This window comes from Macaca nemestrina, chromosome X (genome assembly GCF_043159975.1).
Source record: "Macaca nemestrina isolate mMacNem1 chromosome X, mMacNem.hap1, whole genome shotgun sequence".
Taxonomy (NCBI): domain Eukaryota; kingdom Metazoa; phylum Chordata; class Mammalia; order Primates; family Cercopithecidae; genus Macaca; species Macaca nemestrina.
In genome coordinates, this window is record NC_092145.1 from 153,889,628 (window position 1) to 153,902,529 (window position 12,902).

General features: G+C 41.8%; 1 protein-coding gene across 2 annotated transcripts in view; it reads left to right on the plus strand.

Annotated features, from left to right (window-relative positions):
* The window catches only part of PUD (pseudouridine 5'-phosphatase), a 208,611-nt gene that overhangs the window by 95,129 nt on the left and 100,580 nt on the right, over positions 1-12,902 (plus strand). Inside the window, exon 4 of one of the 2 annotated variants that reach the window (XM_011735065.3) lies at positions 4,124-12,694. The exons of the other annotated variant lie outside the window; for it this stretch is intronic. Within the exon in view, the coding sequence (XP_011733367.1) occupies positions 4,124-4,300 (177 nt within the window). The 3' untranslated portion in view covers positions 4,301-12,694. Of the gene's footprint in view, positions 1-4,123; positions 12,695-12,902 lie in introns of those variants that run through there. 2 annotated transcript variants of the gene reach the window in all.

A 12,902-nucleotide genomic window follows, 5' to 3' on the forward strand; every position in this document is an offset into this window, starting at 1 on the left:
GGGTCTCGTGCTGGAAAACCCAAACCAACTGGCCTGTCTTCCTAGGTTTCCCCTCAATCATTTGAACACTGAGGGTTTTACTTACTCATATGGACATATTTTAAATGGCCCTTCTGTTGCATAAGCTTATTATGTCACCTTCTCTCTCTTTTTTTTTTTTTTTTTTGAAACGGAGTCTCACTCCGTGGCCCAGTCTGGAATGCAGTGGCACGATCTTGGCTCACTGCAACCTCTGCCTCCTGAGTTCAAGCCATTTTCCTGCCTCAGCTTCCAGAGTAGCTGGGACTACAGGCATGTGCCACCGTGCTTGGCTAATTTTTTTACTGTTTTGGTAGAGATGTGATTTTACCATGTTGGCCAGACTGGTCTGGAACTCCTGACCTCAAGTGATCTGCCCACCTCGGCCTCCCAAAATACAGGTGTGAGCCACTACGTCCAGCCTATGTCACCTTCTTATTGTGATTGATTGTGATAGCAACCAGTTACCAACCTTGACTTTTCGCCACTCTTCATACTTATTCAAGTCTCCCTTACTTTATGTACGACATTCATCTTATATGTTGTGTGTGATATTCCAGATGTCAGTGCCGTATTTGGATTATTCTTAAAAATAGGTGAGGACAGATTAATCGAACACAGAGGAACCAGCAAAACGTGAAGGCCATGAGAAACAGTAAAAAGGTCTCCAAGAGCTGGTGTCAGCTGTTCCCGCTGTCAGTGCTGCAGACACTTGTAAGTTTCCCTCCTCACTCACAGCCCTCACTTAGTTGCCTTTAAACACAGGCTGCCTTTGGAAAGATCTCTCAGATGTGAAGGGACACCATGGGGCCTGCATTTCCTTCCACTGCAGATCCCCTGTATTAGTCCGTTTTCACGCTGCTGATAAAGACATACCCAAGACTGGGTAAATTACAAAGAAAAAGAGGTTTAATGGACTCACAGTTCCACATGGATGGGGAGGCCTCACAATCATGGCAGAAGGTGAAAGGCACATCTTACATGGCAGCAGGCAAGAGAGAGAATAAGAGCCAAGCAAAAGGGGTTTCCCCTTATAAAACCATCAGATCTTGTGAGACTTATTCACTACCATGAGAACAGTATGGGGAAGACTGCCCCTGTGATTAAATTATCTCCCACCAGGTCCCTCCCACAACAAGTGGGGATTCTGGCAGCTACAATTCAAGATGAGACTTGGGTAGGGACACAGCAAAACCATATGACCCCCTTTAGGTGAGTGCAGGTGTATTGGGTGCCTTCCATTATCTCTTTGGGAACTGCCACAGTCAGCCACTGATTTCCCGTCCCACACACCTGCCTTGCTCCTTGGAAGCAGCCTCACGCAAATAGAGAATAAAAGCTGCTTTCACAACTTTAGCCAAGCAGTATTATCCCAGGGGATAATCCATCTCTTCCTCTACCCCAGCCCACATTTCACAGGTAGACCCTGCACAAAGCTTCAGAATCCCTGGAGAAGGTGACAGATATTTTGAAACATCATTTGACATTTACGTGCCTATCTCTGGTCCCAGATAAAAACAGTGGAGAGCATTTAGAATATGATCAAGTCGTAACTTTTAAAAAGGCAAGACAGAAATATCATGAACAGGTAGTCACTGAGTGAGATAACAGAGAAAACCAACCTGGAAGTCTAAGTGGAGTCATTTCTTCCCACGTCCTGCGGTGACCAGTGTCTCACAGGAGAAAGAAACCAGGGAGCATCAGAGGCTGTCAGAAGGGAGGTGTTGGGACGGACTACTGTGGCTTGCCTGGGACTGTCCAGGATGTAGCACGGGACATCCTGCCCCACAGCCGACCCTTCAGTTCCAAGCAAACTAAAATAGCTGGGCCAACCAGTTCCCTCTGTGAAAGTAAGGTAGCATTCACATTCCATTGTCGCATGGATTAACTCACTTAATCCAGGGATCGGCCCTGTGGGGTAAGTTGGCTAGGTGATATTTTAGCCCCAGATTGAAGGAAAGAATGGGGTAATGGAAAGAAAAAGGCATGTAGGGAAAAAGAAAAACAGTCATTGTGCTGGCTACAGCACAGACCACTAATAGTTAAGACTGTGTGTGCGTTTCAGTGTTTTCTAGTGAAAACGCCAAAGAATGCAGAGCTTCTCTTTCAGACCTGGCATCAGGCTTCCATGAGCCCTTTCCAGGACACCAGTGCATTGAGTCACTGCTATATACCTGGTGATGAGCCGAAGAGTATGTTTTCATAATGAAAGGCAAAGGGGGCCAGGTGTGGTGGCACACACCTGTAATCCCTGCACTTTGGGAGGCCAAGGTGGGCAGATCACTTGAGTCCAGGAGTTGGAGACCAGCCTGGCCAACATGGTGAAACCCTGTCTCTACTAAAAAATACAAAAAAAAATTAACCGGCTTGGTGGTACACCTGTAGTCCCAGCTACTTGGGAGGCTGAGGCATGAGAATTGCTTGAACCTGGGAGGCAGAGGCTGCAGTGAGCCAAGATCACACCACTGCACTTCAGCCTGGGCGAGAGAGCAAGACTCTCTCACAAAAATAAATAAATAAATAAATACATAAAAAAATAAAATAAAAGACAGAGGGACAAAGGAGACAAAGAAGAGATGAGTGGAGAGCTGAAAGGCCCACCTCAACAGCTCGTGGAGTTCTAGGCCACATGTGGAGTAGAACTAGGCCACAGGAGAGACTCCTCAGCATAGGCCGCCATGACGAGGACCTCTCTTCCCTTACAGATGTCTGGGCCCCTGCAGAGTCTCAGTTAAAAAGCATCAATAAATGTGTTTTCACAAGAGGTGTGTGCCATTCTAGGAATGTAGGGAAGAAGCTTCCTAAGTGTATGTCTTCCTGAGAGGGTCGGTGATATGAAGATAGCACATGTGGATTATGCTTGTTTATACTACGGAGCAGGCTCTGGGGTGTCTCCTTTGGAGGGAGCCCTCATGTGAAACTTACTGTAACATTGTCAATGTGGTGGGACCTTTAGGAGCTCACTGATAAATGCAGTGTACAAACACCCCATTTTATTTTATGTATTGGTTTTTCTTTTAATACTTAATTTTTTTCCTTTTTAATTTTAATTTTAATAGTCTACAGGGTACAGGTGGCTTTTAGTTACACAGATAAGTTCTTTAGCAGTGATTTCTGAGATTTTAGCACACTCGTCACCAGAACAGTGTACATTGTATCCAGTATGTAGTCTTTTCTTCCTCATCCCGCTAGTCCCCAAAGTCCCTTATATGTAATTCTTATGGCTTCCCATCCTCATAGCTTAGATTCCACTTATAAGTGAGAGCATATGATATTTGGATTTCCATTCCTGAGTTACTTAAAATAATGGCCTCCAGCTCCATCCATGTTGCTTCAAAAGACATTATTTCATTCCTTTTTGTGTCTGAGTAGTATTCCATGGTGTATAAATGCCACATTTTCTTTATCTGCTCATCGGTGGATGGGCACTTAGGTTGGTTCCATATCTTTGAAGTTGCCAGTTGGAAACACCCCATTTTCAATGTGGGTGTCTGAATGAAGAGACCACAAGTTTTGGATGGTGTTGTGTCCATAATCCCAATAATAAAGTGAATTTTTGCGATTATCCAAAAGAGAGCATGCATGCACACTACATATTTGTGCTCATATTTGTCACATCGCACTAGCACACACAGGAACTGAATTTTTAACTTAAAAGATTCTAACCATTTAATTTTCAAACCACAGTACATAAAACAGGAGCAACTCTGAAGTGGTTTTATATTTTAAGAGCATGATTTTTAGTTTTGCAGTTGCCTCTCACACTCTGAATGTTCAATTATTGATTGAACAGATTGTTATGATCCCAATAAAATAAAGTTTTAAGCTGAGAATCTTGCCTCACCACACAGCTGCGCTCCATTTCAGCAATGCTTTGGCTGTGACAGAAACCTCTCCCCTTTAAAGGAGCCATGGCAGGGAGACCCCTGGAGCCAGTAAGAAACAGCATGCTGTCCTCACCACAATCTGTACTCTGGGGAGCCCCCACTGTAATTCTATCTCTTTCTGCACAGTTGCAAAGCCAACGGTGATGACGATGATAAACACTTCATCCACATGTCTGGTTCCATAAAAGGCCATCTCGACTTTCTTTTTCTTCCTACAGTGCCTTGTCTTTGAAGATGCTCCCAATGGGGTGGAGGCGGCCCTGGCAGCTGGGATGCAGGTGGTCATGGTTCCTGACGGAAACTTGAGCCGAGACCTGACGACAAAGGCCACCCTGGTGCTGAATTCCCTGCAGGACTTCCAGCCCGAGCTGTTTGGTTTGCCCCCATATGAGTGAGAGGGAGGGCCTCACTATTCCGCCCCCCAGCCCATCTCATGGTCCACACTGCTGGGGGAAAGGGAAAGGAAATCAGCAACTCTCAAACCCAACCTGTACAGTGATTTTAGCCTCCTGAGATTGGTGTTTCCATCCCATGTTGGTTTACCCCAGTCTAATGTGTTGTTAAAATGTGACTTGACAGTTGAGACAAAAAACACAGTAGAGACAGACATGAAGCCCAGAACAAAGATGAAACTTGAATTACCATCTCAAAAATCAAGCTGATGGAGTATGTGATAAAGTGAATGTACACGTATACACACACGCACCTCCATATATACACATGTGTATCAGTTTGGTAACATGCAGGTGGGCATTACATGCATATGTATGTAGATATATGCATGCATGTATATGTAAAATATATACTTTTCCAAGACAAAATGGAACATCACTTCTCTCTTATTCTAGTTTTTCTGAACACTGGCTGGGAAATGTAAAAAGTGTATGCATATAAGTATATGCTTTATGTATGCATATGTATGTAGATATGTTTGTATCTATCATCTGCATCACTCTCCTCAGTGTATGATTGCAACATGCAATGACAACTGATAAAGCGAGATGGTAGTTCTGCCTGGTTTGCAGTCTGAGTGGAAAGCCCTGTTTTTGATGAGCACTCCTTGTTAGCTAACATTTAAATTCTTTTTGTGACCTCAGAATGTCTCTGGATCTTTCTTCATTGACTGACTCTGAGCCACATCATCCATAGTTTATTGTTAGTATGAACACAGCTGTAACATTTACCTGGTATCTACATCCTTATCTACATTGGAGAATGTTTTCTACCTCAGAAGAACCATTTGCCTCCTTTAAGAACACTGATGGCCTACACTTTTTGGATAGAAATAGAATTTGATTTCAGAATGTATGCTTGGTGAGTCTGAGTGCCCGGGAACACTTTTGGAATAATTTATTAGACATTAAACTTCTGTGATTAATCACTTTTATAGATTTACTCAGTCTTTAAAATTTATCTATGATTTGCCAGAGAAAAATGGTGGTAACCATGGAAATCGGGAGTGAAGGAGCGCTGCTCCGTTGTGGCTTGCCTCTGCCCTTTGAGGTCCTTGAGCTACTCTTCAGCTCTGGAAGTTGTGGACAAACCATAGGAATGCATGTGTGCGTGTGGTGGAGTGATTGTCTGTGGATGACAGGCCCTGGCTATTGATTGGTATTGCATCAGTTTAGCAAATTCATTTCCTCCTTCTTGATGGCCTAAATACATGTCTGCACTTTGCTCCTCTTAACCAGTTGTAACGTCTTACCATTTCCCTAACAAATTGAATTAGTTTAATAAAATCTTTGGACACATATCGATATTTGTATGGGAGTCATGATTTTACCTTAAAAAAAAAAAAGTCTTCCAAGAAATGTAAAATATATATGTGACTAATTAAATTTTTTAAAAATCCCAATTAGTATTCCAACTGTAAACGGATATTTATATATTTTAAGTGAGCCATCGTGCTCCTGTAGCAGTGAATAGAGGCTTTCAGTGAAAGACTCACTTCTTTGATGTAGTATCTTCTCCTTCCAAAGTATTTATGTTGATGTTTTCTAATCATTAAGCCATTTTGTATGAATCAGACAAATGGGTGTAATGCGTATCTAAGTGATGTGCATCTACATCTGGGTGAATTTCCTACAGGGTAAATTTGATCTCATGTCCGTTACTGTTTTTTAACCAAAGCTGCAGCCAGATTCTTATATTTTTACACAAAAGACCCAGACTGTGCTTGGCCAAAGCACGTACGTTCTTTTTTATTCTTCCACATCAGCCAAATTACTTCAATACATTTTAGTGATGTTACTCCACTGAACAGCTCATGGATTTCACAGAGATATGGTAATACAAATTTACACCAGAGTGATATATGCCAAGGAAGTTTAAAGCTCATTGAAAGTATGTCGTATTAGGGACATACTTTTAAAGCTCATTGAAAGTATGTCGTATTAGGGACACACAGTGATTAGTAGAATGTATACAGGTGTGCTGTAACTAGCAGCTAATGTTTGCTTATATACTGTATGCCCTTAGGAAGGATCTTTTATACTGCTGACATCATCCAAGAGATGGCACTATCAATGTCATCTTAATTTCACTTAAATGAAACATATACAACACTTAAGAACTTACTAATTACTACTTATTAGACATTTTTTCCACCCTGTAAATCCTCAGATGGAGTTTGGTGATTTATATAAAAAAATAAACATCTGTCTTACACTTGAAAGAATTGGCATTCTAAGGAAGAGGAGTGATGTCTGCTATGCAACAGTAGTCAGTGTCTAGACACTGCAGTTTATGTTTCTCTGAATACATTTGGCAGTTATGCTAAATTTGGCACGTTTTGTATGGTGTTTCGAAATTTTTAAAAACGTGCACATTATAACAAGGTTTATAATGAAAAATAATGAGTTTTCACCTATCTGTAATAATGCCTCTATAGAACATTGTTCTGTGGTCTACACTGTACTCTTCTGCTCCACAAGCAGTTGGGTAAAGCTCCTTGGTCTCACATGAGGCTCTTTGTCTCAAAAGCAATTTCTAGAACTATTATCTTCTAAAAAGAGAAAATGAAGTATTAAAGAGCAAGGGATATTAGTAGTTCCCAGTCTGTAGTATTCTGTGATAGTTATTGTTTGTTGGAGAGACTTGCTTTACAAAGATGTTGGTGAGGATTAGTTGTTGACTGAGGAGTACACATTATCTCTGAAAGCACATCTTCAGGATGGCTCGAAATATTCTGGTTCTTTTGAGTCTGTTGAATAGATAATATTTTGTACACATAAGTACTGTTATTTTTTTTCTCCTTCATTAGCCGCACAATATTTCCATGGATTGTAACTGTTTTCATCAGAAAAACTGTTATCTAGATTGAATTAATTCAAGAAATACTCCTTACTTACATGACAGTCATTGTAGACGTACAAAACTGAATAAGAACATATCTTAGGGTATTTTATCTGTTAAACTTCAGTCATGAAATGTTGGGGTTGGTTTCGAGATCTTTTTCCAGCACCGTGGAAAACACAAGGGACAGAGAGAAGTGTTGGAATCCGCAGTGAGATCATTGTGTTACCTGTTCCAATTTAATTGCTCCTCAAATTAACTACATTTTTTTCTGTACATCCTTTGACCTAAGTTGTTTGTGATGGATTAAGTCATTGCCTCTCTTTCCTTGATTCCCAACAGTATGGCAGGGGCTTGTCACAGAGTCATTTTGAAACTGTAAAACTATCATCCTCGTATTAAAGCGTTGGATTTTCTTCATTGCAAAATGCCCATAATTTTCAAGTTCTACATGAATTTCAACAACATGATATATGAAATGAATTTTTTTCATTCAAGTATTTTCCAATATTTACCAAAATGTTAATAATTATTTCTCTAGGGGACAAAATGTATTTTAAAAACTACTTAAGAATTTTAATATTCCCTAATCTCTGAGCAAAGATGAAGGCTTGGGAAGCATGAAGTCGTATTCATTCACTGCTTATTTCAAAACCGTGTGAAAGGGATGGTGAATTCATATATTATGCAAAGTCACTTAAAATGATATATTTTCAAAATTCACTTTAGGAAATAATTGGCATGTATTCCATATTCAGAGTCAAAATAAACTGAAAATAAATAGATAAATATAAAGAATACCTATCTCTTTGTAAACCAACAGTTAATACTGTACATAGTAGTAAAATAGTCATTCCATTTAAAAGTCAGAAATGAACTGTCTTAGTCTTCTCCAGCTGCCATAACAAAATACCTCAGGCTAGAGTACTTAAACAACAGACATTTATTGTCTCACACTCCAGAAACTGGAAGTCTGAGATCAAGGTGCGGGCAGGGCTGGTTCCGCCTCGGGCCTCTCTCCTTGGCTTGTAGACACTGTTTTCTCCCTGTGTCCTCACATGGTTGTCCTTCTGTGTATGTATCTGTGTCCTCATCTCTTCTTACAAGGACTTCAGTCCTATTGGATCAGAGTCCACTGTAATGACCTTGTTTAACCTTAATTACCTCCTTACAGGTCCTAGCTCCAAATACAGACATATTAGGGTGGTTAATAAGCTTCAATGTAGGAATTGGAGGGAGGTGGAGCAAATTCAGTTAATAATACAAACGAAAAAGGATTTTCACTATCAATTTTAATTATCATTCTTCTAGAAACTCCAGTCAATGAATAACATCATTTAGTGTTTACATATATGGATCCTACGATAGCAAATCATCTCAGTTGTTTGTCTGAGAGTGTCTGTATTTGACTTTCTTTTCAAGGATGTTTTCACTGTATTTCACTGCATATTCAATTCCAGTTTAAGCAGTATTTTTTCATCTTTTAAATACGTAGCTTTCTTTTTACCTGACTCCTGTTTTCCATTGAAAAACCAGCTCTTGGTCCTGCAGTCACACTTTTAAGGCAGTCTCTTTTTCTCTAGCTACCATTCAGGTTTTGCTCCTGATCTTTGGTCTGTTGAGGTGTGATTTACTTTGTGTTGATCTTGTTTGGACTTTTTAGATCTCCCTGGGGCTCTGCTTTGTTTTATGTGTGGCTAAACCTCTCAGTCATTATCTCTTCGAATATGCCCAGGCTTATCTCTTAGGGTCACTTCCATACAACTGAACAGAATAAAGGTAAACTCCAAGCAGTTATATAAGCAGGAAGTCATGCTCAGGCATGGGTTATGCCACCAGCCGAGAGGACAAGGGGACTGGGGAGCTTGAATCTGAGCATATGCACCTGGAAAGAGTTAGACTGCAAGCTAGACCAGAACCCTGGCATGCAGATACCAGCCAGGCAGAGATCAACCCCTCACTGCCAGGAATCAAGTATGTTAGTAGGGCAGAAATCCAGGGAACCCAGAGAACCAAAAGCCAGCGTGTATTAGTCTGTTTTCACACTGCTAAAAAGATACTGCCTAAGACTGGGCAATTTATAAAGGAAAGAGGTTTAATTGACTCACAGCTTTGCGTGGCTGGGGAGGCCTCAGGAAACTTAAAATCATGGGAGAAGGAGAGGCAAGTACCTTCTTCACAATCAGCAGGAGAGAGACTGAAACAGCGAAGTGCCAGACTTGAAACTATTGGCTCTTGTGAGAACTCCCTCACTATCATGAGAACAACATGGGGGAAACCGCCCCCATGATCCAATCACCTCCCACCAGGCCCTTCCCTCAACATGTGGGGATTACAGTTTGAGATGAGATTTGGGTGGGGACACAGAGCAAAACCACAGGTGATCTGCCAGAGGCCCAGGACAGAACACCCTGAAGGGTACCTTTCCTTTACCACTACTCACAGGTGCATGCTATTTGTCTCCCATGAAGACAAAACCAAGAGCTGCTAAGCCCACCAACCAATAGAAAAGTGCTTACCTAGCAAAGAAAGGCACAGACAAGATAGTTGCTGAAATAGGGACTCACAGGAAACAAAAGTATTCACATATATTGATCATTTGAAAATCACAAAATAACTCTAAATTTCTGCACAAGTAGGTTATCTACCACTTGTCATTCTAATCCCACACTAGGCACTTTAAGAACATGCGCCCCTGGGCTTTTGCTCCACTCTTCTTACATTGGTACCCACCTGGTGGTGACTGAGGGTACTGTTAATATCCCCAAGTCTGAGGAAACTGAGGCACAATTCGATTATCCACTTATGAAGTGGTGAAGCTGTGGATTAAACTTATAAGGTATATCCACTTCACACTCCAAGAAACTTCATCATTCCCAACATTATTGTCTTCAACCATTGGGAAAGAAAGAATTTTCATGGTAATTAGAGGAGAAAAGGTGTTTGGTGTTTCATTGTCACTTTCCTGGTGTAGACCAGATTCTTGCGGGTCTTTCCTAGGGCCAGTGAGTCCTAACATGTTTGAACATCTACCCATGCTATTTAAGGCAGCACACCAAACACGTTCCTGCTTCAACTGTAGTATCTGTTTCATCAAGAAGAGTATTTTCCTTAAACAAGTTTGAGGTGCCTACTAATTGGGAAAATACTAAGCCTTTGGGTATGCTTCTGCTCAGCTAGGCATGAGATGGCTCCCTCGTTACTTTGGTCTTCAGTTTTCTGAATCTGCCTCTGGAAAACACTGCAAAATGTCATTTTTGAGAAATACTGCTTTGCAAATACTTTTCAGGCCTATGTGATGTGCTGTTATTCTCTCTCATTTCCTTGCTAACATACAGTCGTGTTTATGAAGCAAGTTATGAGCCAGTTAAGACTGGATCTGAGTCAGCTAGATTGGCATGCATTTTCAGCCACAGTGCAAGTTCCTAAAAGTCATCACATGTCTCAGAGTTCTTACAGAATAGCATCTGATTGTTAAGTAGATTTTTAAAGGCCTCTCAAGGATAAAGATCTGGGGTGTTATATCCATTGCTTTCCTCCCTCACACTGTTTTTGACTTTTAATTCTTCCCTTTCTCCACTTTAATTTCTAGTCTCCCACTGCTAATTCTCCTTATGACCCATCCCCACCACCACCACCCTCAACAGCCACCAGTGAGAATTCTTACTACCTGAACTTCACTGTGACAAAAATCAGCCTTGGACCTGTGGGCTAAATTGTTTCCAGAGTCCTGATGAAGTTCTCAGAGACAGACAGAGCTAGGTCTCCTGATACCCTGTGTTAGTCAGTCTTGCATTGCTATAAAGGAATACCTGAGTGAGGCTGGATAATTCATAAAGAGGTTTATTTAGCTCACAGTTCTGCAGGCTGTACAAGAAGCATGGCACCAGCATCTGCTTCTGGTGAGGCCTCAGGGAGCTTCCACTCATGGTGGAATGGGAAGGGAAGCTGCTGTGTGCACAGATGACATGGTGAGAAAAGAAGCAAGAGAAAGAGGAGAGGAAGGTGCCAGGCTCTAACAGTCAGCTCTTGCAGGATTGAATAGAGAACCCATTCATTACCATGAAGGCAACACCAAGCCATTCATGAGGGATCCGCCTCCATGACCCAAACACCCCCCTGTAACCCCACCTCCAACATTGGGGATCAAATTTCAACGTGGGATTTGCATTTTCCTGCAAACTCATGTGCTGTGCATGCCCTCATGTCATCTATGAATGATCACCTGCCCCAGGACTTCCTTGAAGGAATAGCTCAAATCATATTCTAAGAGTTCTGGGGGTAAAAAAGCGAAAAACTAACTACTGACTCCCTTGTTTGTCTCCCAGTGTTTATGGAGGGTGACCGGTGTTCACAGCCCTCTGCCAGGCATCACAGTCTATACAGAGGTCAAGGAGATAGACACAGCCTTGCCCCCGTGGAACTTGTAATACAGTTGGGGAGACATATGAAACCATTGCTCACATAAAGGTCTGATTGCCAGTTATTACACAGGCTACCAAGGGAAAGAACAAGAGTCAATGACAGAACTGCTCTGGGCACCTAACTTAATTCAGGTCTTGTAAGGCCAAGGAGTGGGCCTCACTACAGAAATGGTGTGGAAGGTGAAATCAGGAAGCAGTAGAAGTCCAGTTTCTGAAAAGTTAGGACACAGATTCATCATACAACCCAGCAATTCTACTCTTTGATGTCTACCCCCCCCAAAAATAATGAAAACATGTGTCCACCCAGAAACTTGTACATGCATGTTCACAGCAGCTCTATTGATAATAAAAGGAGGAAATGACAAGAAACCACCAAAAGAGAACAATGTGAAGGGCTGGGTGGAAGGAAGTTGGTTCTTCAATGAAATCTCACAAATTCCAGTGTTTCTGGTACTTCTTACCAACACTTACATATATTCGCCCTAATTAGCCTAATGTGAAAAGGATCTTCCTGTATCTCCAAGTGTAATTTGGAGAATAGAGAGATCTCAGGTGAGGACTTTGGAGCATGCCAAATGAATTAATGGACTCAGTCCATTTTCTAACTTCACATCACTCGCTTACTTAGCAATACGTGACAGTGAGAAGAGCCAGCAGAGGACACAGGAAGTAGAAGATGAGCTCATATCTGTCCATGGTTTATACTCCATTTCAGTTTATGTTGTCACTGGAGACTCAGTTTGTGAAGGTAAGCCAATCCTTGCTTTGAGGAAAATATACATCTTTAGGGGAAGATGGGTCTTACTCGATGAAAAGATAAATGAAAAGAGGGAGAAGGGAATGCATGGTGGCCCGGAGAAGCCAGAGAAGACAATTACATGAACATGGACATCAACCACCAAATGTTGTATAGGTCAAGAAAGAAAAGAAAAGCACTGGAGACCAAGCAGAAGGGCTCACACTCCTACCAACTACTCAGGAAGATGAGACCGGGGGATCTTTTCAGCCCAACAGTTTGAGACCAACCTGGGCAACAGAGTGAGACTCCTGCCGCCGCCCCCCCCCCCCCCCCCGCTCCAAAAAAAAAGAGACTGGGAAGTAGAAGCTGAGACAATATGAGGGTCACCTGTGACTTGGACAGGATTAATGCAGGGACCATTGGAAATCAGAGACAAACTGGAGAAGATTGCACTGAAGACGCAGAGATCATGAATGTAGAAAGCTTGAGAAATTTTTCCAATCAAGAAAGCCAAGACATGGGGCTGTCACTACAGGGCAA